The sequence below is a fragment of the Plecotus auritus genome (assembly GCF_963455305.1).
Source record: "Plecotus auritus genome assembly, chromosome: 10".
NCBI classification, from domain to species: domain Eukaryota; kingdom Metazoa; phylum Chordata; class Mammalia; order Chiroptera; family Vespertilionidae; genus Plecotus; species Plecotus auritus.
In genome coordinates this window covers 58,895,789-58,923,221 of record NC_137785.1, presented here as the reverse complement: position 1 = coordinate 58,923,221, position 27,433 = coordinate 58,895,789, and the positions used below count along the sequence as shown (strand labels likewise).

The 27,433-nt window shown below is 59.7% G+C and overlaps 1 protein-coding gene across 1 annotated transcript; it reads left to right on the top strand.

The window, feature by feature from the left end:
- Positions 1-631: 631 nt before the first annotated feature.
- NOD2 (nucleotide binding oligomerization domain containing 2) lies at positions 632-27,433 on the top strand (the record flags this gene model as incomplete). The annotated part of the gene is made up of 13 exons (XM_080645234.1): positions 632-638; positions 4,402-4,725; positions 5,079-5,545; positions 7,185-7,290; positions 9,481-11,296; positions 16,628-16,711; positions 16,904-16,987; positions 17,974-18,057; positions 18,974-19,057; positions 19,597-19,680; positions 22,168-22,251; positions 24,596-24,679; positions 27,277-27,433. The coding sequence occupies 13 exons, from the start codon at positions 632-634 to the stop codon at positions 27,347-27,349; spliced, it is 3,381 nt and encodes a 1,126-aa protein (XP_080501360.1). The 3' UTR covers positions 27,350-27,433.

Below are 27,433 nucleotides of genomic sequence, written 5' to 3'. Positions count from 1 at the left end.
CTGGGGTAGTTTCAGTCCTTGTAATGCAGCATTTCCCAACCCCAACCTACTGAGTGCCACCTGTGCAGGAATTTACCTGGAGGCAAGTGTGTGTGTGTGTGTGTGTGTGTGTGTGTGTGTGTGTATGTGTGTGTGTGTGTGAGAGAGAGAGGGGCGGGGCTTGTCCTGGGAGACTCTTTGGTTGCCTCCAGTTGAAAGGTGGCCCAGAAAGGGGACACACAGGGCCAGGGTCACGCAACCAGGTGCCCAGCCCTGCAGGCAGTGGGCAAGACTCAGCAGAGAGCTGGGAAGGCAGTGGGGGTGGAGGCGCTGGGCAGGAGGGGCGTGGTCGGCGCGCGGGTGGGCGGGGCTAGCTCGGGGCAGGGTGCAGGGAGGCGTGGCGGGCCCGACAGGGGTTGGGCTGAGTGCAGGAGCCTTGGGATCCTCCAGACGTGGCCCCAACCGCGCAGAGGAGGAATCGGCCCCCCCCGCCCCGCACCCCGAGCTGTGTGCTCCAGGGCCCGGTGCCGGGAGAGGGCGGGCGCCGAGGGTCTCGCCCGCAGGACTCAGACACCCGGCTCCTGAGCCCTTCTGGCCACCCCCGGGCTTAGCACGAGCTCCCCGGGTTCCCCTGGAGGGTCCCCGGATCTAAATGGAAGGTAGGTATCTGGAAAGGGGGCATCCGGAGGTGGGGGAGCCCCCTGGCGGGCTGTGACTCCAGAAGAAGAGGGGGCTTGGGGACACGGGTAGAACTTCTGGGCCCGGTGAGCCTTTGAGGTCCAGAGAGAGGCGGTGACCTGGGGGCGGGGCCTGTGTGTGTGTGTGTGTGTGTGTCGTGGCGGGGCGGGGGGGGGGGGGGGGGGGGAACCCTGGGAGGCGAAGTCCCGAGGCTCAGGCGCCCTGGGCATGAGAAGGCCAGGCTTCAGGTCCCAGCGGGGGCTCCCCTCTCCTCTCTCCCGGCCTCAGTTTCCCCATCCGTCCCACGCCTGCCTGTGGTGGGTGCCCTGAGAGTGCCTTGCAGCGAGAGCAGTGGCCATCCCTCAGGGAGAGAGTGATGCGGAGAGAAGAGGTCCCACCAGGGAGCTCGGGGGCTCCCCGCATAGGACCCCGCCAAGGGGACAGAGAGAGGGTTCAGGGAGGAAATTCAGAGCATTGGGGCGCCCCGGGGCCTCGAGGCAGGGGCTTGCAGAAGGAGGGGGGAGCCGTGAGGACACATGCCTTTGGCGGAGGGAGCGGGATGAGGGCTGAGGGCTGAGGGCTGAGGGCTGAGGGCCAAGCAATACGGGGCTCACTCTGGGGTCAGGGGTGACCAGGACAAAAGCAGTTTTGGGGGGGTAGGGGAGACCCGATCGGAAGGGCTGGAGTGAGTGGTCAGTCAGGACAGCAGACAAGGAGTCCTGCTGAGAAACAGGACTGGGCCCAGAAGGGGTGAAGTTAGGGTCTGTTTGCAGGCTGGTGGCAGATGCTCTCCTTGCAGGTGAAGGGGACCAGGAGGAGCCATGGCTGCAGGAGGGGAGGGGACCGAGCCAGTGCCCCAGGGGAGGCGGGCCCAGCTGAGGCCCGGAACAGCCTCCCTCTCCTGTTCCCAAGGGCCCAGCAGCTGGGATTTCATCACTGAAGCAGATCAGCTGCCCAAGGCCCCAGGGACCCAGGCTGGCGGTGGTCCCGGGAAGGAGGGAGCGGCAGGGGCTGGGCCTGGGCCTGGGTCTGGGGATTAGGGAGGGTCTGAGTGGGCTGCCCCTCCCCTCGGCCCTGTTTCAGCGCGGAAGTGCCCCTTCCTCTGGATGGATGAGCCTCCCCTTTCCTCGGGGAAAAACTATGGCAACTCCAAAGTCGTGGGAACTGAAACGGAGAAGAAAAGGCAGTGATGACACAGATGGATTTAGCCTGAAGAGGGGGAGCCCGGGCAGGGGATAACAGGGCAGGAGGCGGGATTTTAGGGACAGTTTTTATCAGATAGGTGATGAGCAGAGATCTGTTTTTTATTTTTTCCTCTCCCCATTTACAGTGGAGCAGGAGAAACTTAAGCTAGACCTAACGAGGAACGTCCTGAGCTGCTTAGTGAGGACAGCAACAAGGCCAGGTCCTGCCTCCTGGACGTTTAAGATGAAGCAGCCATGCCTGCTTGCAGACAGGGAGCTGGCCACATTGGTCCTTGGGGAATCTCCCTGCTCGGATGTTTCTGGAACAGGGCCTGGGCAGAGGTGGGACTTTCCAGCTGCTGGTAGGAGAGCAGAGTGGCAGAGTGACAAATGTGATGGCCTTGCCCTGCCTCCCCCCCCACCCCCACCCGCCCCCGTACGCACAGGGCCCTGCCATCGCTAGCTGGGTGTGTGTGGCTTGAGCGTCTGTCCGCTGCCCCAGACTCGGTGTGTTCAGGAAGGGCCCTGCCTACCTGTCCCCTGGTGGGTGAGCGCGCCTGTGGGCATGCCACAGGTCCCCTGGGGTCTCTCCGTGTGGGCCACGTGGATGCACGAGGCTTTCTGCCAGAACAGCCCTGCATTACCTCGTTCTGCAGAACTGGCTGGCCAACTCTGGCTTCCGGCCCATCCTTTCGGGGTTTCCCCCAGCGGCTCTAGACCTGCCAGTCCTGTGTCACCCGGCCTAGCTGTTCCTGCTCAAGGCCTGCCCGAGCTGCTGGGCCCTGCCTCTACCCACGCCTGCTGAGCTGTGTGTGTGTGTGTGTGTGTGTGTTTGGTTATCACCCGAGGATATTTTTCCATTGGCTTTTTTAGAGAGTGGAGTGAAAGGGACGGGGATAGACAGAGAGAGAGAGAAACAGTCATGTGAGAGAGACACATCGATTGGTTGCCTCCTGCATGTGCCCCAACCAGGGCCGGGGATTGAGCCTGCAACTGAGGTACGTGCCCTTGACCAGAATCGAACCCGGGACCCTTCAGTCCACAGGTCGACACTCTAGCCCAGGGGTGGGCAAACTTTTTGACTTGAGGGCCACAATGGGTTCTTAAACTGGACCGGAGGGCCAGAACAAAAGCATGGATGGAGTGTTTGTGTGAACTAATATAAATTCAAAGTAAAGGAGCGGAGGGGAGAGCAAGAGAACCGGATAGAACAGCCAGATCGGGCCCGCGGGCCGTAGTTTGCCCACGGCTGCTCTAGCCACTGAGCCAAACCGGCCAGGGCAAACCCACTGAGCTTTGAAGAGCTCTCGGGATGCGGAGGAGAGAGCCGCTGTCCATCCTGGGGAGAGAAGCGGGCATCGTCCCATGTCATGTGGTGAACTGCGCTAATCCCTGGCTGCCCGCATGCCTCCAGGTGTTGGGTTGGAGGCAAAGCGCTGGCCCCATTTCTGGGCTGTTCCCCGAGGGAGGGGTGTGTGGTTATTCCCCAGGCCCTGGGCACGGGTCTGGGGGGGCTGCTGTTTCCACAGCTGAGGGCCGCTCCAGGGCCGAGCCCCACACTCTTCCTGCCCCTCCTGTTCCCTGCTGTCCCCTCTCTCTGCCTCCACCCTCTCCTCACCTCTGCTCAGCCGGTGGCCTGGGAGGCGCCCGCGTGGCCAGGGAGAGCAGGTTGGGGTCCCGGGTTGCTGTACCCCCTGCATGGGGGGTGCCCTGCATCCCAGCTGCCAGACACACAGGCAACCTCGCTGCCTCGGCCTCCTCCCCCGGCGGGCACAGGCTTCTAGCTGGAGCTTTCTGTTTGCCCTTACCGCGGCGGGCGTGTGCTGGCGGGCACAGACGGTCCCAGGCTTGCCCCTCCCCGTGCGGATTTCTGGTTCACGACCAGCCCCACCACGCTCTCAGGGCCCCGCCTGTGCCCAGCGGGCGATGCCAAGGTGTGCAAGCCCAGGCTTCGACGTGGGCCAGAGGGGAGCAAGGCACAGAAACAGCCCGCAGGGAAGGCGCAGAGTCCCCGGCTCCATGCCCGCTGCCTGAGCGCCTGGGGGTGTGCCCGATTTAGAAAGAGCCAGGCACCCCTCCCCTTTGACCAGGGCGCTGCCCGTTCGCTCTCGCTTTCACCAGCCCACGCCCCGGGACCCCGTGCTCTCTGAGGTTCTCTCCGCTGCTCGGGGGGCCTCCCAGGACATGAATCTCTGAGAAATCGCTTCCGCTCCGTTCCCAGAGCCCAGAGCCCGGGGCCGAGCCCAGAGCAGGCCGGGGACAGAGGTGACGGCCCGCAGTGCTCACGGCGAGGGCGGCGAGGCCCTGGGCAGTGGGCAAGGGCTCGGTGCTCCCTGACGCCCCTTCGTTTGCACCGTGACTTTTGCTTCGTGGGGTTTGGGCTCTGTATAGCAGTGTTCTGCCTCTTCCTCTTGAGGGAGCAGAGGGTTACCTGCACAGGCGTGGGGTGGGGGGAACCCCAACTCTAAGGGAATTAAAGGCATGCTTCTGGAACCCTTGTGCAGGCCACCCAGCCTCTCTGCGCCTTAGTTTTGCCATCTGTAAAATGGGCTGACCACAGCATCAACTCCAGAGTGGGTGGAAGGGGTGAATGAATATTTCCAAGCCCAGAGGAGCCGGCTGGTGGGGCTGCTGGGCTCGGGGTCCCTGCAGGGCTTCGAGAGCGTCCTGGACTGGCTGCTGGCCTGGGAAGTGCTTTCTTGGGAGGACTATGAGGGCCGGGGCCAGCCCCTCTCCCACTCGGCCCGGCGCCTCCTGGACATCGTGTGGAATAAAGGTGCTTGGGGCTGCGAGCAACTCCTGGCGGCGGTGCAGGAGGCACAGGCCGACGGCTGGTCCTCTGCGCTGCGTGGCCACTGCCTACGATGCGCCTGGTCCAGTGGAGGTGCTTAATGGACGGCAGCCGTTGTGGAAGGGAGCGCTGCTGTGGCCGGGACCCAGCCAGCGAGGAGGAGCCCTCTGATGCGCCTCAGAGAGAATTAATTTCTGGATCCCTTGGGGGCCATCGTTCTTAGTCCTGGCTCAGATGAAGCATGGATCCGGGGGCTTGACTGAACTCCCACCTACTTCAAACCCTCTGCGTTCTCTGGGCCTCAGTTTGTGCATCTGTACAATGGGGACCTGGATTGGGGATTGTCCGAGGGCAGACCCACGGCGGGCTTGGCCTCGGGTGGGCTGACTGGCCCCTTCACCGCCCCTGCCCCGCACGCCTGCCTGCTGACCCCCTCTCCTCCCCAGGCCGTGACCTGTGCACGCAGGAAGCTTTCCAAGCCCAGAGGAGCCGGCTGGTGGGGCTGCTGGGCTCGGGGTCCCTGGAGGGCTTCGAGAGCGTCCTGGACTGGCTGCTGGCCTGGGAAGTGCTTTCTTGGGAGGACTATGAGGGCCTGCGCGTCCTGGGCCAGCCCCTCTCCCACTCGGCCCGGCGCCTCCTGGACATCGTGTGGAATAAAGGTGCCTGGGGCTGCGAGCAACTCCTGGCGGCGGTGCAGGAGGCGCGGGCCGACGGCCGGTCCTCTGCGCTGCGTGGCCACTGGGACCCCCACTCACCCCACCCGGCCCGGGAGCTGCAGTGCCACCGGCCAGCCATCGTCCGGAGACTCTACAGCCACGTGGAGGGCGTGCTGGACCTGGCGCAGGCACGGGGCTTCGTCAGCCCGTACGAATGTGACGAAATCAGGTTGCCCATCTTCACATCATCCCAGCGGGTAAGGCGCTTCCTTCTTGGTGACCGGCATTCTCAGGAATAGGGGCTGCCTAGTCACCAAGACTTCCCGGTCTCCGTGCAGCCAGTCCCAGGGGGGGACGTGGGAGGGGGGTTCCCCTGAGAAGGGAGCCAGACGGGTAGAAGTGGTTGCATTTAAAAAAAAAATGTTTTTATTGATTTCAGAGAGGAAGGGAGAGGGAGAGAGAGACATCCATGATGAGAGAGAATCATGGATCGGCTGCCTCCTGCACGCCCGCCACTGGGGGCTGAGCCCTCCACCTGGGCATGTGCCCGAGGGCAATTGAACTGTGACCTCTTGGTTCGTAGGTCGACGCTCAACCCCTGAGCCCCGCCGGCTGGGCTGTGGCTGCCTGTTTTCAATGAACAGGGCAACAGATCATCACAATTCATTCAATCAAACCAGTATTTACTAATGAATATAAGCACACTAAGTCCTGATATAGTTTAAATGCCCCGTAGGGTTTCTGATGGGAAATTGTGTTGCATGATTTCATATGTGATGGTATGAACACAGATGTTCCCTCCACCCCGGTGGCCGTCCCCAGTGACAGCTGCTGGTGGGCACTGCCAGCCGGACGCTGTGTGAGTCACGTCTTTGCTTTCATTACAGTTTTAGAACCTCACCCAGTGAGTCCCCAGACACTCGGTTGTTTCGTTTTGAAACAGAGTCGCGAGCACAGACACAGTGGTGGGAGGAAAGGCCAGTGTGGCCTCCTTCGGGGACGAAGGCTCCCAGGAGCGGGGGCGGGGGCGGGGGTGGGGGGAGCTCAGGGTCTCAGGGTCAGGGTCTGGCTTCACCTTCTCTGAGAGCCATAAGGGCCCTCCTGGGAAATTGGGGGGCAAGGTCACGAGTGAGCCCTGGACATACAGGGTTCCCTGTGCTGGGGCACCTGGTGGAGCTGTGTGAGTCAGGGGCTGGATGTCCTTTTTTTTTTTAAAAAAAAAATTTTATTGCTGAGAGTATTACAGATGCCCCTCATTTGCCCCCCTTTTTGTCCCCCTCCACCTGGCTCCTGCCCCACCCTGGCCTTTACCGCACTATTGCCTGTGTCCGTGGGTCCGTGGGCTGTGTGTGTATGCATATAAGCTCTCTGGCTACCCTCTCCCACTCCCCTCTGAGATCTGTCTGTCTGTTCCATGCGTCTGTCTCTGGACCTATTTTGTGGGGGTTAATCCTCACCTGAGGATTTTTTTTCCATTGACGGATTGATAGAGAGAGAGACACATTGATTGGTTGCCTCCCACATGTGTCCTGACCGGAGCTGGGAATCGAACCCGCAACCCTTTGGTGAGTGGGCCAATGCTCTAACCACTGACCAACACCGGCCAGGGCTGGACCTACTTTGTTATTTGTTTTTTTTTGGACCTATTTTGTTTGTCCGTTTATTTTATTTTAAAGTTATCCACTCTTTGAGTGGCTGTCGGTGTTCAGTGAACAATTCATTGTTGGAGAGGGGACCCGATGGGGTGTGCGTGCGCAAGCGTGCAGCTCGCCGCCTGATGCCGATGGCTGCTTTCCTGGCCTTGCACGGTGTGGGCGGAGATGCCTATGACGTCATCAGCAGACCTCCCCACACCCTTTCTGGAGAAAGAATGACTTTCGCTTCCCCCCACCGCAGGCACGAAGGCTCCTGGATCTGGCCACGGTGAAGGCTAACGGGCTGGCTGCCTTCCTTCTTCAGCACGTGCAGGACCTGCCAGTCCCGCTGGCCCTTTCTGTCGAAGGTACGTACATGCTCTCCTTAGTCCCTCCGCAGAGGAGAGCAGGGCTGTGCAGATGCGTGGTGTAGAGCAAAAGCTGCAGGGTGAGGGACATCAGCTAGAACCCCACCTCCTGGCTGGGGGGCTCCCTAAGACACAGCATCCTTCCTCATCTTGAGGCTAACTCCTCCACTCTCATTGGGCTCTTGGGGGGTGGGAATGAACAGGATCGATGTGGGTGATATTACTATTACAGTATTAGCTCTTATTCTTATTATTTTTTTATTGATTTCAGAGAGGAATCGAGAGGGAGAGAGAGATGGAAACATCAATGATGAGAGAGAATCATTGACTGGCTGCTTCCTGCACGCCCCCTACTGGGGACTGAGCCTGCAATCTGGGCATGTGCCCTTGACCGGAATTGAACCTGGGACCCTTCAGTCCACAGGCTGACGCTCTATCCACTGAGCCAAACCAGCTAGGGCTATAGTATTAGCTCTTATTATTTCCAGAATGGTCGCTGGAGCTACTGTGTATGGAGGGCTGACCACACGTGCCCCTTACCAGCCAAGCCCTCGTGATGTGTGCCAAGGAGATAGGGGCACCCGTTGAGACAGGGCTGGTCTCTCTTTTAGTTTTCCATTTATTTTTCAGTTGCAGTTGACAGACAATAGTGCTGGGTTTCAGGTGTGCACTGCAGTGATTAGACATTCCTAGCCCTTATGTGGGGCTGGAACCGCTTGATCTCTGTCATTCAGCCACTCACCATCAGAAACCCGAGCACAAGTGGACTTAGATAAGGTGGCGGCTCTCGTGGCACAGGTCGCGGCCCCTCAGGCACCCTGCCCGGGGCTGCGTTTACAGTCTCCGTCCCCAGAGAAGCAGGTGTGGCGTCTCCGCTTTGCAGATGTGGAACCTGGGGCGGGCGGTGCAGAGGAGGCAGGGGAGGGAGGGTGGGTCTGGCTTTAGTGGGTCCCCACCCACGTGAAGTTTGCCATGGGTCAGGCATGCTTCTAAACTCCATTTTATCTCGATTCCTCCTGAAACGATCCTTCGAGATGTGGATTGTTCTCATGTTCACAGATGAGACTACGGAGGCCAGAAAAGTGGCTTGCCCAAGCTGAGGGGGGCCCCAGGTTCCCAGGTCTCAAGCTCAGGTGTGTCTGACTTTAGAAATGGGGCTCCTCAGCCCTCACACCTTCTGCTTCCCTTTATTTTTTATTTTTTTTAAATATATTTTATTGATATTTTACAGAGAGGAAGGGAGAGGGATAGAGAGCTAGAAACATCGATAAGAGAGAAACATCGATCAGCTGCCTCCTGCACGCCCCCTTCTGGGGATATGCCCGCAACCAAGGTACATGCCCTTGACCGGAATCAAACCCGGGACCCTTCAGTCCGCAGGCCGACGCTCTATCCACTGAGCCACACCGGTTTCGGCTTCTGCTTCCCTTTAGAAAGAATCCGCAGAGCCTGGTGATTCAGCTGAGCTGGGAGGTGCAGGGACTCACCTAGACTGCTTGGGGTTCGAATGCAGGTCCCCCCCCCCCCACCTCCTCCTCCTTCTCCTCTTCCTCCTCTTTTTAATCCTCACCTGAGGATATTTTCCCCATTGCTTTTTAGAGAGAGAGGAGGGAGGGAAGGAGGGAGGGGGAGAGAAAGAGAGAAACATTGATGTGAGTGAGACACATCGATTGGTTGCCTCCTGCATGACCCCAACCAGGGATCTAACTTGCAGCCCAGATACATGCCCTTGACCAGGAATCGAACCCACGACCTCTCGGTGCTTGGGCCGACGCTCTAACCCCTGAGCCACACCGGCCAGGGCACAACGCAGGCCTTCTGACCCAGCCCAGTGCTCCTTCTCATCTGCCGCCCTCCCTGATGTCATTGGTAATGAGGGCACTGACTAAGGTCTTCTGAGCACTGGTTCCGTGTGGAGCGCTGCATGAAGGGCTTGACCTGAAGTATCTTAATGGATCCACGTAAAAACCCTAGGGGTTAGGGACCATGGCCACCTCTCCCACTTCCCGGGGGAGTAAGCCGAGGGTGAGGAAGCTGGGTGACCGTCCTCTTCAACGTCCACGGCTTGTGGCTGAAGAGCTCGCTGGCTCTTGTCTCCCACATGTAACGCCACCGGTAAGGCCACCTTGCCCCACGCAGCCCTCCCTCCGCTCAGGTGCCCCCGCGTCAGCCGCCTCCTCTGCCTTCCAGACGCCGCGTGTCGGAAGTACACGTCCAAGCTGCGGACCACGGTCTCGGCCCAGTCACGCTTCCTGAGCTCCTACGACGGGGCGGACAACCTGTGCCTGGAGGACATCTACACGGAGAACGTCCTGGAGCTGCGGACGGAGGTGGGCGTGGCTGGCGCCCCGCAGGCCAGCCCTGCCCCCCTGGGCCTGGAGGCCCTCTTCAGCGCCGGGGCCCCCCTCAACGCCGACGCGGACACCGTGCTGGTGGTGGGCGAGGCGGGCAGCGGCAAGAGCACGCTCCTGCAGCGGCTGCACCTGCTGTGGGCGTCGGGGCGGGACTTCCAGGAGTTTCTCTTCGTCTTCCCCTTCAGCTGCCGGCAGCTGCAGCGCGTGGCCAGGCCCCTGTCCGTGCGCACGCTGCTCTTTGAACACTGCTGCTGGCCTGACCTCGGCCAACAGGAAGTCTTCCAGTTCCTCCTCGCCCACCCCGACCGCGTCCTCCTCACCTTCGACGGCTTCGACGAGTTCAGGTTCAGGTTCACGGACGGCGAGCGGCACTGCTCCCCGACCGACCCCACGTCCGTGCAGAATCTGCTCTTCAACCTCCTGCAGGGCAACCTGCTCAAGAACGCCCGCAAGGTGCTGACCAGCCGCCCGGACGCCGTGTCCGCCTTCCTCCGCAAGTACGTGCGCGCCGAGCTCCGCCTCCGGGGCTTCTCGGAGCAGGGCATCGAGCTGTACCTGCGGAAGCGCCACCGCGAACCGGGCCTGGCCGACCGCCTGGTCCGCCTGCTCAGAGCCACCTCGGCCCTGCACGGCCTGTGCCACCTGCCTGTCTTTGCCTGGATGGTGTCCAAATGCCACCGGGAGCTGCTGCTGCTGGGCGGGGGGTCCCCGCGGACCACCACGGACATGTACCTGCTGATCCTGCAGCATTTCCTGCTCCACGCCTCCCCACCGGACGCGGCCCCCCAGGGCCCGGGGCCCGGCCTGCTCCGAGGCAGGCTCCCCACCCTCCTGCACCTGGGCCGCCTGGCTCTCTGGGGCCTGGGCGTGAGCTGCTACGTGTTCTCGGCCGCGCAGCTCCAGGCGGCGCACGTGGACGGGGCGGACATTTCCCTCGGCTTCCTGGTGCACGCCAAAAGCGTGGCGCCCGGGGGCCCGCAGCCCCTGGAGTTCCTGCACATCACCTTCCAGTGCTTCTTTGCCGCCTTCTACCTGGTGCTCAGCGCCGACGTGAGGCCGTCCTCGCTCAGACACCTCTTCAATTGCCGCCCGACGGGGAGCTCGCCGCTGGCCCGGCTGCTGCCCGCGCTGTGCGTGCAGGGCCCGCGGAGCGAGGAGGGCAGCGTGGAGGCTTGGCTGCAGCAGGCCGAGCCGCACAACCTCCAGATCACGGCCGCCTTCCTGGCAGGGCTCCTGTCCAGGGAGCACCGGGGCCTGCTGGCCGAGTGCCAGGCGTCCGAGAAGGCCCTGCTGCGGCGCCAGGCCTGTGCCCGCCGGTGTCTGGCCCGCAGCCTCCGCAAGCACTTCTGCTCCATCCCGCCGGCCCTGCCGGGGGAGGCCAAGAGCATGCACGCCCTGCCCGGCTTCCTCTGGCTCGTGCGCAGCCTGTATGAGCTGCGGGAGGAGTGGCTGGCGCGCAAGGCTGTGCGGGGCCTGGACGTGGGGCACCTCAAGCTGACGTTCTGCAGCGTGGGCCCTGCGGAGTGCGCCGCCCTGGCCTTCGTGCTGCGCCACCTCCGGCGGCCCGTGGCCCTGCAGCTGGACCACAACTCCGTGGGCGACGTCGGCGTGGAGCAGCTGCTGCCCTGCCTGGGCGTCTGCAAGGCTCTGTAGTGAGTGTCGCGGGCGATGCTGGTGGGTGAGGTGAGGATGGCGTCACCGTGCAGGTGCAGGTGCAGGTGCAGGTGCGGGACACCTGTGGGGACCCAGGGGGTCAGGCCCAGGCCCAGCCCGCAGCCTCTCTGTACAGCCCAGCCGGGTTCCTTCCCCAGTCTGGGCCTTCGTTTATTTTATTGTTTTAAAATATATTTGTATGGATTTCAGAGAGGAAGGGAGAGGGAAAGAGGGACGGAAACATCAATGATGAGAGAGAATCATGGATTGCATGCCCCTCGCTGGGGATCGAGCCTGCAACCCTGTATCCTAACAGGGAATGGAACCGTGACTCCTGGTTCATAGGTCCACACTCAACCACTGAGCCACGCCAGCTGGACTATTTTATTTATTTATTTATTTATTTATTTATTTATTTATTTTTATTTTATTTTTTATATTTTATTGATTTTTTACAGAGAGGAAGGGAGAGGGATAGAGAGCTAGAAACATCAATGGGAGAAAACATCGATCAGCTGCCTCCTGCACACCCGCCACCGGGGATGTGCCCTCAACCAAGGTACATGCCCTTGACCGGAATCGAACCCAGGACCCTTCAGTCCGCAGGCCGACGCTCTATCCACTGAGCCAAACCGGTTTCGGCTATTTTATTTTTTATATTTATTTCAGGTGCACAGCATCGTGGTTAGACACTCATATAATTAATTTACATATGTTACACTAGTTACGTACAATTTGCATGTATTACCTATCATTCCTGCTGGGCCTGGGCCTTCGTTTAAATCTATGACAACAATCACCCTAATTCATAGGACAGCCTGGTGATGGGCACTGGGCCCCCCACTCCCCAGAGCAGCCTCCGTGACCCGCACAGCCACCCCGGCTGTCGCAGGGACATTCTTCTCCCCATCATTCTACACCTGAGGCTCAGAGACGTGAAGTGACCTGTCCGGGTTCACGTGGGGAATGGCGGAGCTGGGAGACACAAGCCCCCCTCCCCCATGCCCCCACCCCCACCCTGAGGTTACGAGTCCCCTTTCCCTCCTGGCGGCCTGTCTGTGGACGGCTCCGGAGGCCCCCTGACCACCTGGATGCCACTGGCAACATTGTTCACTGTAGGTGCCTGTGTCAGGAACTGCTCAAATCAAGGGTGACTTGTGCCCCATCAGAAATTGTAAAATCCCGACAAGATGGGAATTCTGGGGCCCCAGCGAGACGTGGCTGTGGAATTCTGCCTGAGCTTTTTATATTCTGCTAGAGGCCCGACGCACCAAACTCATGCAAGGGGCTTGGCGCTCGAAGCCCCTCGCAGTCCTGGCTTCGTCCGGAAGGTCGTGTGCACACTGTGTGTGCACTGTCTCTTTAAATCCTCACAGTCATCTGCTGTTTGGTCTAATTAGCATATTAGCTCTTTATTACATAGGATATATGTATATATCTATATATTTTTATTAATTTCAGAGAGGAAGGGAGAGAGAAACACCAATGATGAGAGAAAATCATTCATCGGCTGCCTCCTGCACGCCCCACGTTGGCGATCGAGGCCGCAACCCAGGCCTGTGCCCCGACCAGGAATCAAACTGTGACCTCCTGGTTCAAAGGTCAGTGCTCAACCACTGAGCCCCGCCAGCTGGGCCGCCTGAGCTTTTGTTCCTCATGTAGGGCTGGCTCTGGACGAGGCTTTGGCGTCACCCTGGCTGCCTTCAGTACCGTCTGAGGGTGAGTCCCCTTTGGAAGGTCACTGCCCTGGCACCGTGGGCCTCTCTCCCCATCGTGGGCCGGGTGAGCACAGAGGGTGTGCCCCTGACTGGCGCCCAACATGATGCAGGCTCCCCAGCCTCCCTTCCTGCCTCGGAAGGGGATGTCCTGCCCCTATGTATAGCCTCTCAGAAAGCAGAAGTTGTATCTTCACGCCAACCTCCACTCACGGCCTCCCAGGCGGCGTTCCTGGGCCCTAATCAAGGGACCACCTCTCCTGGAACACATGAGGATGCCACACCTTCTCGGCCCAGGCAGGAGACATCTTTCTCTTTCTTTTCAAAAAATACATTTTTATTGACTCAGAGAGGGAGGGGGAGGGAGAGGGAGAGAGAAACATCAATGAGGAGAGAGAATCATGGATCGGCTGCCTCCTGCATGACTCCCACTGGGGACTGAGCCAGCAACCCGGGCACGTGCCCTGACTGGGAATCGAATCCCTGAGCCACGCCGGCCGGACGGGAGACTTTTTTTCTTTGTGGACCAAACACACAGATCCCTGAGAGGTGACCCTCATCCCTTACACAGGGTCCGTGAGCCTCGGTTTATAAATGGGATGTAGAAACATAACACATATCATACAGAGTTAATATGTCAATGTCATGTAATTAACCTACACTGTCATATGAATCTATCAGGAGGAAAGAGAGGACACGCTTAAAGTGGGGGATCAGAGGAGTTTGACAAAGGGGACATTTCCAAAGGCTTGGGCAGCTGTTCGGAAGGGCAGGGCCCAGGGCAGTGGGACGGGGGTGGGGACACGGGTGGGGACAGGGGGTTGGCCTCTGCAGGCCTGAGGGCAGAGGGGGAGGAGTTACCACCTGGGAGGAGGGCAGGGAGGGGCTGCCTGAGAGCAGCTGTGATGGCAGCAACCTGGGGAGGTGGGGCCTGGGGAATACACCCTGACCCCAGGCCTTAACCCCACGGGGAGCCAGAGCAGGGGGCGAAGGTGGGGGGGGGGCGCTGCTGGTGTTGTCCCTGGGAATCGGCCCCCGAGAGCCGGGCCGAAGGGGGAGTGGGTCCAGCGGGTAAAGCGGGAATGGCCAGTGCACTCCTCCCGTTCCCCAGGAAGTGGGGCTCACGGGTTTCTGCTTGGGAATCGCTAGCCCGTCGGGGGCTCTCTTACCTGGTGGGAACATAGATTGTGGGCCCGTCCCGGCGGTTCCCACTCCAGGTCTGGGGAGGGGGGGACCCAGGAGTCTCTGTTTTAAACAAACATCCCCAGTGATGCTGACACGAGGGGTCCAGGGGCCACGCTGCGGACACGCGTGGTGGGTGGGAGCCGGCTGATGTTCGGTGAGCAGTGACAGCCCTTGGCCAGGCCCCCCGCTCCCACTCAGGGCATTGACGTGGCAGGCCCTGTGGGGGAGGGGAGCAGCCACCAGGGTGCCATGGGCCATTTCCCCAGAGAGAGAGAGAGAGAGAGAGAGAGAGAGAGAGGCTCCTCTCCCACGGTGCCTCCCGCCTCCTTCCCACCGCAAGTGTCTCCATGCCAACCGAACCCCGGGCCTCGGGAACCTGCGCACAGTGCCCGTGGGTGGGCTTCCTCAGCGCCTGGCCCCGGCGCCGGCATGGCGGCTTTGGGAGGTTCTGACCTGACCCGCAGCGAGAAAGAGACTGAAACGAGCCTCACCCGTGGCTTCCCTGTTCTCACGACACACTCTGCCCTGTCTTCTCGTCTCTTCCCGTTAAAATACGCTGCTGTGGCCCTCATCGTGGATTTCATGACCCCTCCCCGCTCCCCATGGGTCTGAACATCACCGCTCCTCCGTCCATCCGTCCGTCCCAGAGAAGAGAGAGACCGGATGCCGTGCTGGGGCAGCGTGGCCCTGGAGCCGCCGGCCGGTGCAGACCCTTCAGCGCTGAGCCACGTGGCACAGTTCCCCCCCCACCCCCTGCCCTGGCCGTGTCTCAGTGTCCTTCCCTGCACCGCGCTGTGGGCTCGTGGGGATTAAATGCGGGTCTAGTAGGAAGTGCAGGACGGCCAGCGTGTGCGACCGCCACACAGGCGGGCGATCGTGATTACAGTGGCTTCCCCGTGGCCAGGTGCTCCCAGGGCTCTCTGTGTGCGCACTGTCTCTTTAAATCCTCACCTTACCTCTAGGTGTGTGCACTGTCTCTTTAAATCCTCACCTTACCTCTCGGTGTGTGCACTGTCTCTTTAAATCCTCACCTTACCTCTCGGTGTGTGCACTGTCTCTTTAAATCCTCACCTTACCTCTCGGTGTGCGCACTGTCTCTTTAAATCCTCACCTTACCTCTTGGTGTGTGCACTGTCTCTTTAAATCCTCACCTTACCTCTTGGTGTGTGCACTGTCTCTTTAAATCCTCACCTTACCTCTCGGTGTGTGCACTGTCTCTTTAAATCCTCACCTTACCTCTCAGTGTGCGCACTGTCTCTTTAAATCCTCACCAGGGCTTCCCTTTCAGCCAGCAGCGAGTGAGCGGCCGAGGAGGGTCAGAACTTGCACGGAGGGACTCCAGAGCTGTGACCCTTTAAGCCAGGGCCCCCAAGTTTGTCTGGAGACGGAGAATCATGCCCACAGTTGTTAGAATACACAGATCCCGGGCCCCACTCCGCAGTCCGAATGGCCAGCGCCAGGGCTGGGCCGGGAGGCTGTGTTTCCGGGGTGCTTGCGGGTCTTGTGATTGGGTGAGCTCTGGAAACACTGACCCGGGGCCTGCCGGGCAGGGTCTGGCCTGCAGGGGTGATGTCACTGGGGTGAAGGGTGGACAGCAGGGCCACCCCAACCACAGCCTGCTCGCTGGTTTTCCAAAGGATGGAAACCGGTCTCCCGTCTGCTCACCCAGCTGGTGGTACCCACCTTGGCCCAGGGGCGGCCGGTCTGGCTTCTCTGCACCTTTGCCACGTACCAGCGCCTTCCCACCTCGGAACCTTCTCTTTTATTATTATCACTAGTGGCCCAGTGCACGGATTCGTGCACGTCGAAAGGAAATTAATGAGAAGGAATTAATTTTAATATCGCTATTTGTCCTTTCTCTATAATAGAAGTGAACCAAATTCACAATCGACAATGACAGATCAAAACACACGCTTGCGATTGGTGCCAGCGAGAGCTTTATATGTATCTCACATGCGCAAGTCAACGTTGATTTTTAAATTGCTGGTGCGCGTCATATGTACTGGCTGGTCGGTCAGATGGTCGGTCGGTCGGACAGTCGGTCGGACGGTCACTTAGCCTTTTATATATGTAATTATTATTGTTTTTCCACCTTGGAACCTTCTAGGAGGCCTCTCTGACGGCCGTTTCCCTTGCCCACAGCCGGAAAGGGTGCCTTCCCCAAGGTCTGTGACTCCCCGAGGAGTCCAGTGTTCTTTAGCAGGAGTGCTGGGTCCCCCGTTCCTGACCCGTCCCCCACACTGTGCATGACATCAACAGCTGACCAGGGATGGGGGAGCCTGGCCTCCTGGGGTGCTTCATCTCGGCAGCATTTCCTGAAGCACAGATGCTGGCGCGTTGGGGATGAGCGAACATCCCTTTTGAGGTCTTGTTCATTTCCCCCCCTTTCCTGAGCTCCATTTTCAAGTTGATTTGCTTGGTGTTTTGCAGCCTGCGAGATAATAACCTCTCAGACCGCGGCGTCTGCACGCTCGCCGAGCACGCCCTGCGCTGTGAGGACCTGCAGAAGCTGGCGTGAGTCGGGCTGGGCCGCGGGCTGGGCCAGGTCCCTGGAGCGGCTGTGAGCTGGGACGGGCTGGGCGGGCGTTTGCATGGCTGAAGGGTGCAGGTGCCTCCCGTCCTGGGGGAAAGGGCTGCCCTGGATTTGGGGCGGGGAGTCGCTGTCCCCCGTGTCTGGTGTCCATGTCTCTCTTTCGAACTTTCCAGTTTATTCAACAACAAGCTGACGGACGGCTGTGCCCAGGCCCTGGCGCGGCTCCTGGAGTGCAGGCAGAACTTCCTGGCGCTGAGGTGAGCTGGCCTCCCGGGTCCTGGGCGCTGGCTTCCCCCACAGCTCCATCCTCCCTGGCTTGGCCCCTGCTGGGTGCGTGACTCCTGCCGAATACAGAGGGAGGGGAGCACAGGGTTTGGCTAATGCTATGACCTCCTCAGCAAACCCTGGACCTGCTGGGCTGAGGGCTGACCCGGGAGGAAAGGTGTGACAGTGAGTCACCCTCGCTCCCCTGGGAAACCACCTTGTAGGACCTCTGCCTCCTGTGGCTCCTGCCCGCGCCTGTCCCCCCAAACCCCCTGCCTCTCCTGTCCCTGTGCTGGTGGAGAAGGGAGTCTCAAAAGCCATAGGCAGGCCCCCAGCACGGATAGCAACACGCATCCTGCAGGCAGGGCAGGCCCCCACACGGATAGCAACACGCATCCTGCAGGCAGGGCAGGCTCCCCGCATGCATAGCACACATGCATCCTACAGGCAGGGCAGGCTCCCCGTACGAATAGCAATATGCTTCCTGCAGGCAGGGCAGGCTCCCAGCATGGATAGCAACACGCATCCTGCAGGCAGGGCAGGCTCCCACATGGATAGCAACACGCATCCTGCAGGCAGGGCAGGCCCCCACACAGATAGCACACACGCATCCTGCAGGCAGGGCAGGCTCCCCGCACGGATAGCAACATGCATTCTGCAGGCAGGGCAGGCCCCCACACAGATAGCACACACGCATCCTGCAGGCAGGGCAGGTTCCCTGCATGCATAGCACACACGCATCCTGCAGGCAGGGCAGGCTCCCACATGGATAGCACACACTCATCCTGTAGGCAGGGCAGGCCCCCCGCATGGATAGCAACACGCATCCTGCAGGCAGGGCAGGCCCCCACACAGATAGCACACACGCATCCTGCAGGTGCCCAAGGCGTCTGTCCAGGTCCCTCTGTCCAGGCTGCACTGTCCCCAGCAGACCCGGCCTCCCCACCACACTCTCCCACCTCCTCTCCTTCCCCTCCAGGCTGGGGAATAACCGCATCACGGCAGCGGGGGCCCAGGTGCTGGCCCGGGGGCTCAGGGCCAACTCTTCGCTGCAGTTCCTGGGGTAGGTTGGGTTCTGGGCGTGGGGCTCCCGGAGGGGTGTGGGGCCGGGGAAGCTCCTGAGCCTGAAGGCCCCATGGGCATCCCGGGCTCCGGTGGGGAGGGCGAGGCGGGGCGCCAGTGGGCGGTTCTTGGCGGCCTGGCACTTGCTTCCCCCCAGTAAACAGGAAGTGGAGCCTGGCAGGGCTGGGGGAGGGCAGTGCCCGCAAGGTGGCAGGAAGACCGGGTCCTTGCTTCTCACCTCTGTCTGTACGTGGGAACCACGAGGGCTTTGAAGCAGCCGTGGCCAGGGCCCCTCCCCAGACCAGTTAAGGGAGCCGTCTAAGGGCAGCGCCCCGGAATCAGTCATGTTCCGAAGCTCCCAGAAGAGGTGCTGACCCAGGAAAGAGAAGGACGTGGGGGAGGCTGGCGGCTGGACCAGGTCCTCAGAGCTCCTGTGCACGAGGGGCGGGGCTTCTGACATCCTGGAGGGTGGGGGGGTGCAGCTCCACAGGCCCTGGGGCCCCGAGCGGAGCCTCCTGTGTGCGGGACGGGACGACACCCCCAGCAGGTCCAGGCACTCGTGGGCACAGTTCCCAGGAAGCTGATCTGACCTAAATGTCATGAAAAACGTCACAACCACATGGATTGCCACAGGGAGTGAGTTCCCCGTCCCTGAGGGTATGCGCAGGGCGGGCCTCTGCTGTCCTGTAAGTCTGGTGTGAAGCAGCCGAAAAGTCAGAGGGAAAAGTTTGGCCATCCCTCCGGAACAACGGAGGCAGGCCCGCCTGGCTGGGAGCCAGGAGCCCCACTGAGACCTTTCTGGGATTTGGGGGGGGGGGGGCGTGGAGAGGGAGGAACCCCTGGAGCACACACAGCCTGTTCAGAGCACACAGCACGTCCTCACTGACACTGTCTGTTGACTCTGCTGGCCTTTTCAGGTTCTGGGGCAACGAGGTGGGGGACAAGGGGGCGCAGGCCTTGGCGGAAGCCCTGGGTGACCACCAGAGTTTGAGGTGGCTCAGGTAAGCCTCTGTGTCTGTCCCGCTGTCCGGGGAGCCGGGGGGGGCACTTCTGAAGGTCTCGGAAGTTCATTTTGCCCCCCATGTCAGGCAGTGGGATGAGAGGGAGAGGCCATAGGGTTTGGAGTCAGGACACTGGAGTCTTTCTGGGAGACTTTGGCGAGGTCCCTTCTCCTCTCAAGGGTCTTGCTTCCCTATCTGTAAGTTGAAGATCTTGGGGATGGATCAAATACTTTAAAAAAAAAAATTCTCACCAGAGGATATTTTTTCCATTGATTTCTAGAGAGAGAGTGGGAGGGAGGAAGGAAGGGGAGAGAGAAAGAGAGAGAGAGAAAGAGAGAGAGGGAGAGAGAGAGAGAGAGAGAGAAACATTGACGTGAGAGAGACACATGGATTGGTTGCCTGGGCTCGATGGAAAAGAATGCGATGATCGATTACTGATGTCTGGAATGGAGCAGAGCAGGAAGTGGGGCCATGTTGCTTAGCTTATCTCCAAGGCCCCTCCCTGCTCTGACCCGTTCTTGTTCCCTGATGGCATCCAGCCTGGTGGGGAACCGCATTGGCATTGTGGGTGCCCAAGCCTTAGCCTCGATGCTGGAGAAGAACGTGGCACTGGAAGAACTCTGGTGAGTTTGGGGGAGTCCCTGCTCTGGGGGGCAGACATCAGCCTCTCTTCATTCCCTGGCCTCGTTGGGGAAGCAGTGGTGTGGACGAGACAAAGGTGTATGATTGAGTGATTGCTTGATTGCACTCATCTCTCAACATCCTGGCGAATGAAGCTTACAGAGTCCGCATAGGTGCTTGCCCCTTTAAAAAATTAAAAAAAAAAATATTTTTATTGGTTTCAGAGAGGGAGAGAGAGATAGAAGCATCAATGATGAGAGAGAACCATCAACCTGCTGCCTCCCATTCACCCCCCCTACTGGGGATTGAGCCTGCAACCTGGGAATTGAACTGTGACCTCCTGGTTCATAGGTCGATGCTCAACCACTGAGCCACCCAGGCCGGGCGAGGTGCTCGCTCTTCTTAGTGAATTGCATGATGGGTTCGTTGGTTCGTGTACCGCCTCCGTGTGGCCCCAGGGGTGAGAGCACAGACTCCGGAACCAAGGGGCTGAGCTTCTAGGGCGGCTGTGATCAGAGGCAAGTTCAGTAGCCGTCTCTGAGTCTAGTTGTTTTTTTTTTTTTTTCCAATTAGAAACACATTTGTAAGAATTAAATGAGGCAATGCCGGGAACGAGCGTAATGAGTGCTGCATAAACGTTCCCCTGTCACAGCGCCGGCGTGACCGCTGTAGCTAATAGCGTCCCGTCACGTCAAAGGGGCCCGGGGTGAGGCAGTTGAGAGATGAGCCGTGAATCACACGGGCATGACCGACCTGAAGTGGACTCCAGGTTTCCACCCGTCCGTTGCCACCAGCCTCATCCCCCTCTGACACGTCCCGGGCGGCCCCACATTCTAGCAGGCAGATGAGACGCTGATTCATCCAGGAAGCAGAAGGGACCGGGACCTCGGCGGCGCAGTGCCACACAGTGGAGGTGGGGGTGGGGGTGGGCCGTGGCTGTCGGTAGGGCTCGCTGGCTCCGCCGACGGACCATGGATTCTGTCCTGACTGGGTCTGGCTACCTGGAATGTCTTGGGGGAGGGGTGCCTCGCTGCCAGGACCATGGATTCTGTCCTGACTGGGTCTGGCTACCTGGAATGTCTTGGGGGAGGGGTGCCTCGCTGCCAGGACCATGGATTCTGTCCTGCCTGGGTCTGGCCACCTGGAATGTCTTGGGGGAGGGGTGTCTTGCTGCCAGGACCATGGATTCTGTCCTGACTGGGTCTGACCACCTGGAATGTCTTGGGGGAGGGGTGCCTCGCTGCCAGGACCATGGATTCTGTCCTGCCTGGGTCTGGCCACCTGGAATGTCTTGGGGGAGGGGTGCCTCGCTGCCAGTGCATCAGTTATGGTTCCGTGAGCTGCAGGCGAGGCAAAGACTCCCCTACGGTGGCTTCAACCAGGAGAGGATCCCGTTTCCCGTGGGCACAGGCATCCTGGAGGTTGGGGCAAAGGGCCCGTGTGGTGGCCACAAGGCCAGCGGCGCTCCGGACTGTCCCATCACATCCTCGCTGTGGCTTCACCCTCACGGTCGGTTGCCTCAGGACCCCAAGAGGGCTGGGCACTTCCAACGTTTCGTGCGTATTTCAGGATGCAGTCTACACATCCAGGGCGGGCCAAGGCACGGGCCGGGGGGGCCTCTCCCCTTTAGAGAGCATTCCCAGGGGCCCATCGGCCTTGGCCCTGGGGATGTCTCTTGGCCGGCCCTGGCCGCAGTGGAGAGTGGGAAACTGGGGGTTTTGTTGTTGTTTGTTTGACCAAGCACATGGCTGCCCCAAATGAAATGAGGCCTCCATTAATAATGGATTCCAGCTGGCGTGGCTCAATGGTTGAACATCCACCTATGAACCAGGAAGTTAGGGTTCGAGTCCCAGTCAGGGCACATGCCCGGGTTGCCAGCTCCATCCCCAGTGTGGGGTGTGCAGGAGGCAGTCCAGTGGTCGGCAAACTCATTAGTCAACAGAGCCAAATACCAACAGTACAACGATTGAAATTTCTTTGGAGAGCCAAATTTTTTAAACTTAAACTTCTTCTAACGCCACTTCTTCAAAATAGACTTGCCCAGGCCGTGGTATTTTGTGGACGAGCCACACTCAAGGGGCCAAAGAGCCGCATGTGGCTCGCGAGCCGCAGTTTGCCGACCACTGAGGCAGTCGATCCATGATTCTCTCTCATCATTGATGTTCCTCTCTCTCTCCTTCTCCCTTCCTCTCTGAAATCAATAAAAATATATTTAAAAAAAAAAAAAGAAAAAAAGGAGGAAATGGATATTGAGTCTCTGGGACATGAGGGGACCTCTTACGTCGTGGAGAATTTGGGCACATTCTCTCCCCAAGATGTCCCTGGGATGGAGCCCCCCACACCTGCCTTCCCTGCTCTTACTTTATTTCTAAGTGTGGATTTGGGGTGTTGGACTTTCTAAGTGGGGGGACTCGGCTCCTCTCCATCCACCTCCTCTTCCGTGATGACTGTTCCCACCTCGACAGAGTCCTCTCTCCTCTTCTCCGCAGCCTAGAGGAGAACCAGCTCGGAGACGAAGGCGTCTGTTCTCTCGCCGAAGGACTCAGGAGAAATTCAAGCTTGAAAGTCCTCAAGTAAGAGGCCGGCACGGTCGGTCGTGAGTGGCGTGGGGAGGGGCGCTTCTGAACCAGAGACCTGGGTAGGGGCCCCGCCTGGCTACCTCCCAGCAGGTGGCCTGGTGGAACCGGCTGGTATTGCTTGGGGGGGGGGTTCCCCAAAACGCAGGCAAGGATTGCGAGGCCAGGCAGGCCCAGCTAACCCTGGTGACAGAGCCGTGAAGTGAGGGGGGGAAGGGAAGGGAAGCAAACAGGTGACGGTGTGTCCCCAAGTCTCATATCACTGAGGCGCCTGGGGCTCCATCCGCTGGGGCCAGGCCGTGGGGGTTGCCTGTCCTTCTTATGTTGACGTGAGCATGCTTCCGCGGTCAGCAGCCAGGCCTCGGGCGGGGACGCGGTCTTCCCCGCGAGCAGCCCTCGGAGCGGGAGGTGGGAGCTGAGGGAACGCGCTGGCTGCCGGCAGCAGATGCCACGGGCCCCCACCTCCAGGCCTCCCCGGCCCAGGCGAGAGGAGTCTCGTGACGTCACGCCCAGGGCGTCTCTCGTGTTAGGCGGGCAGGCATGCTTGCTCTACTCCTGGGTGCGTGCATCCGTGCATGTGCGGACCCGAGGAATGTCCGGGGTCCCCCTCGGTGCCCGGCGCTCTTTGAGGCACGGAGGGCATCCCCGGATGGCTCCTTTCGCCGGAGGAGGGGCGCTTCCCCTGGCAAGTGAGGCCCCAGGGCAACAGCCCCCTTCCGACGGGCAGACGCAGCTCCGGGAGGGATGCTTTGCCGCCACATATGCCTGCCGCTCTGGCGATGTGTGCGCACGTGTGTGTGTGCGTGTGTGTGTGTGTGTGTGTGTGTGTGTGTGTGTGTGTCGCTTTGAGGGGCCAGGCAGTTGCCAAATGTTTGGGGAAAACACTTCCGCTCATTACAGGGGGACGTGGCTGGGAGGCCCCGTGCAGCCGGGCTGTGTCTGAGCGGGGCACCTGGCCTTGAGGACCCGGAGGCCATCCCCGCTCCACCCCGACCCGGTGTGGGGAGGGGAAGCTGTGCTCTCTGTGGCCACGGACTTGCCCCGTCGGCCCCGAGGGAGGCCAGGCCGTGCAGCAGGGGCTGTCCCACGCGGCCTTGGCATGACTTACGATTCAGCGTCTCTAAGCGATACCACCCCTCTGGTTTCCCCATAGAAAGACGCCTACATCTTTCTTTTAACCAAACTGCCAAGCGTCGGTTAAGAGTGTGGGCTCGGGACCCGGGGCCTGGGTTTGGACGAGGGCCTGGTCACACAGGGGTGAATGGGGATGGTCATCGGGCCCTCCCCTCGGGGTCTGAGCAGGAGAAGGTGGAGGGAACAGCGGGCACACAGTAGGACTCCAGCCGGTGGCCTGTTATTACTCATAGCATGGCCTCGGCGTCCGTTTCTGAGAAGCCGCCGCCTTGGAGGAGGGCGTGGAGGGCAGGGGTGGGGGTGATTTGACTGGTGGAGCTATGCGAAGGGCAGGGTTATGAGAAGGACAGGATGGGGAACCTGTGTCTCCCCCTCCCCCGCCCCGCATCGGCCCTGACACCTGACATGTCCCTTTTCCATCCCCAACCTCGCGTGTTCTCCCTGCCACCCAAGACCCCCAAGATGAAATGTTCCTGTTCGTTGATTCTTTTTTTTTTTTTTTATCCTCACCTGAGGATATTATTCCACTGATTTTTAGAGAGAGTGGAAGAGAGAGGGAAAGACAGAGAAAGACATGGATGTGAGAGAGACACATTGATTGGTTGCCTCCTGCACGCATCCCGATCAGGGTCCGGTCTGGGGAGGAGCCTGCAACCGAGGTACCTGCCCTTGACTGGAATCGAACCCGGGACCCTTCGGTCCGCAGGCTGACGCTCTATCCACTGAGCCACACTGGCTGGGGCCACTGATTCTTTTCCATCCGTTCAGTACGGTGCCATGAGGTTTAGAACAAACCGTTCTTTCATTCTGATCCTTGGTGAGGAGGACACTCCTTGAGGTCCATGTTAGAGGTGAGGAAGGTGGGACGCATGTGCTGGAGATCAGAAGGGAAGTGGTGGAAGTTGGACCGGGACCCGGGAAGTCTGGCGCTAAGATGCTCTTATGTAACCACCACCGTGCGTAGCACCTTCCCGAGGGCGTAGCCCGCGTCAGATAAGCAAATCTGGTGCGTGGGAGAGAGCTGTGACCTCACCGTGGGCTCGACGCCTCTGTGAGGCGCTCACTGAGAATCTCAGCAGGAGGGGGCATGGAGAGGGGTGGCGGGCGCCGTAGCAGGCCGGCCAACGCCCACCGCCTCCCGTGACTGGACAGGCCCGCGGGGACCACCGAGCACCCTGGAAGCTCATGGCTGTGCCTTCCTCTGCAGGCTGTCCAACAACTGCGTCACCTACCGAGGGGCGGAAGCCCTCCTGCAGGCCCTTGAGAGGAATGACACCGTCCGGGAAGTCTGGTAAGGGCCCTGGGCACGCCTCGCTACCTCTCTGAGCCTCGGTTTTCCAATCTGTAAAATGGGGTGAGGGGAGAGAGGAGCTTGAGACTTTCTGAGGTCTCACATGCGGTGGCTTTCTGCGTGTGGTGGATGTAGTTCTTTGTCTCTGGGAGAGATGCCTTCCCGTCTCTGAGGAGGGACCCATTGTTTTTTTAAAATATATTTTATTGATTTTTTTTTTACAGAGAAGAAGGGAGAGGAATAGAGAGTCAGAAACATCGATGAGAGAGAAACACCGATCAGCTGCCTCCTGCACACCCCCCACCGGGGATGTGCTCGCAACCAAGGCACATGCCCTTGACCGGAATCGAACCCGGGACCCCTCAGTCCGCAGGCCGATGCTCTATCCACTGAGTCAAACCGGTTAGGGCCCATTTTTTTTATTTCAAAATCATGAGTATTTATTTGGAACCGCTGTGCTGTAGGCAGGCGTATGGGAAGACTAGCAGAGGAGTCAGGCTGGTGTGGCTCAGTGCTTGAGTATCTACCTATGACCCAGGAGGTCAGGGTTCAATTCCTGGTTGGGTCCCATGCCTGGGTTGCAGCCTCAATCCCCAGTGGGGAGCATGTAGGGGGCAACTGATCACTGATCCTCTCTCATCACTGACATTTCTGTCTCTCTCTTCTTCTGTCTTCCTCTCTGACATCAGTAAAAATATACATTTTTTTTAAAAAAAGTGCATGGGATATACTGACCGTGACAGCTTAGCGCAGACCACCTTAAACATGCTCAGGGCGCTTACGTTAGCCTCAGGTGGGCACGCTCTTTTCAATAAAATAAACTTTTAAAAAAAAATATTTTATTGATTTCTTACAGAGAGGAAAGGGAGAGGATAGATAGTTAGAAACATCGATGAGAGAGAAACATCGATCAGCTGCCTCCTGCACACCTCCCACTGGGGATGTGCCCACAACCAAGGTACATGCCCTTGACCGGAATCGAACCCGGGACCCTTCAGTCCGCAGGCTGACGCTCTATCCACTGAGCCACACCGGTCAGGGCTAAAATAAACTTTTTAAAAAAGCTGGTAACTCTGGCTCCCCGGGAGGGAAGTCTGCTGGTTTCGCCCCGTGTCGGCCCGGTCAGCTCACGAGTCCCTGGGCGTGATGGCACGGGGCTCGGGGACTGCTCAGGGTCCCCGCTGGAGCCGGCCGGCGGCCACTCTTTGTAAGGCAGCAGCAGGTCTGTCCAGAGCGCAGTGAGCGTGTCCCCAGCCCCGCCTTACCCCCCGCTGCACCAACAGGGAGCAAATCGCATCAGAACCCTTAAAATATCAGCCTGACGCTGGCCTGCTCGCCCCGGACACAGAGCGTGACATTCCTGAGGGCTGTGCAATGACTTAAAAGAAAAACCATCAACAACCCTCCTTGAGTGTGCCGAGGCCCCGCGGACCTCACGGGGCCGGGATGACACAGTCGGACAGAGACACGCTCTCCATCCCTGGCCGCTTTGAGAAGTGTTATTTTTAACTTCGCCATCTGATATCTCCAGTGGCTGCCGCCTTGACCTGGGTTTCGAGGGAGGGAGAGTCTGCTGGGAGAGAGCAGGGCCGCGAGCTGCCGGGGAGGACGGGGAGGACGCGGGTGAAGGACCGCAGGCCAGGGGCGTGGGGTGGGCAGCGGGCGTGGCGGGCGTGAGTCAGCAGGGCCAGCGGGGTGGGGTCCGTCCCTCCGCCACTGTTTCATTCCTGGCACTGTCACCGGGGGTTCAGAGGTACCTACCAGTTGTTGTTTTGTTGTTGAGAAATCCCTGAAGTATAGATATGTTTGTTTTGTTAGTTCTCACCTGACAATACTTTTTCCATTGATGGTTAGAGAGAGTGGAAGAGAGGGGGCGAGACAGAGAGAGACACATCGATGTGAGAGAGACACATCGATTGGTTGCCTCCCACACACGCCCCAACCGGGGCTGGGGATCGAGCCTGCCTCCGAGGTGCGGGCCCTTAACCGGAATCGAACCCAGAGCCTTCCAGTCCTCGGGCTGACACTCCAACCACGGAGCCACACCGGCTAGGCTGACGTGTAGATTTTCATGGTAGGATCTCCTAGTTTTTTTGTTTTTTTTTAAAAATATATTTTATTGATTTTTTACAGAGAGGAAGGGAGAGGAATAGAGAGTTAGAAACATCGATGAGAGAGAAACATTGATCAAGGTACATGCCCTTGACTGGAATCGAACCCGGGACCCTTGAGTCCCCAGGCCGACGCTCTATCCACTGAGCCAAACCGGTTTGGGCAAGGGATCTCCTAGTTTTAAAACACAGACAGGCCCCCCCCTTACTACGGTTCGACATGATTGTTTCGACTTCACGTTGGTGCAAACGCGACAGGCGTTGAGTGGCAGCCACACTCTGAATGTGATCTCCCGGGCCAGCGGTGGCATCACCCTGGCGTGATGCTGGGCAGTGGGAAGAGGGTGCCCGCCGGGAGGCTGATGGAAGGGGGGCCGCAGCGGGGCCCGGGGCAGGCCATGGCTTTAGGGGGTTCCGCGTCCGTCGTGGGAAAGCAGTGCCGGGTTCTGTCCTCACTCCGCCCTCTCTTTGCTTCATCCCCTGAAGGCTCCGCGGAAACGCCTTCTCTCCGGAGGAGAGGGAGACGCTGGGCCGCAGGGACGCCAGGCTCCTGCTGTGATGTCCCCGGGCCAAGGATCCCCTCGGTCCAGACGGAGCCCTGGCCTGCCCAGGCCAGCTCAGCAGCGGCCTTTGCTCTGGCAGA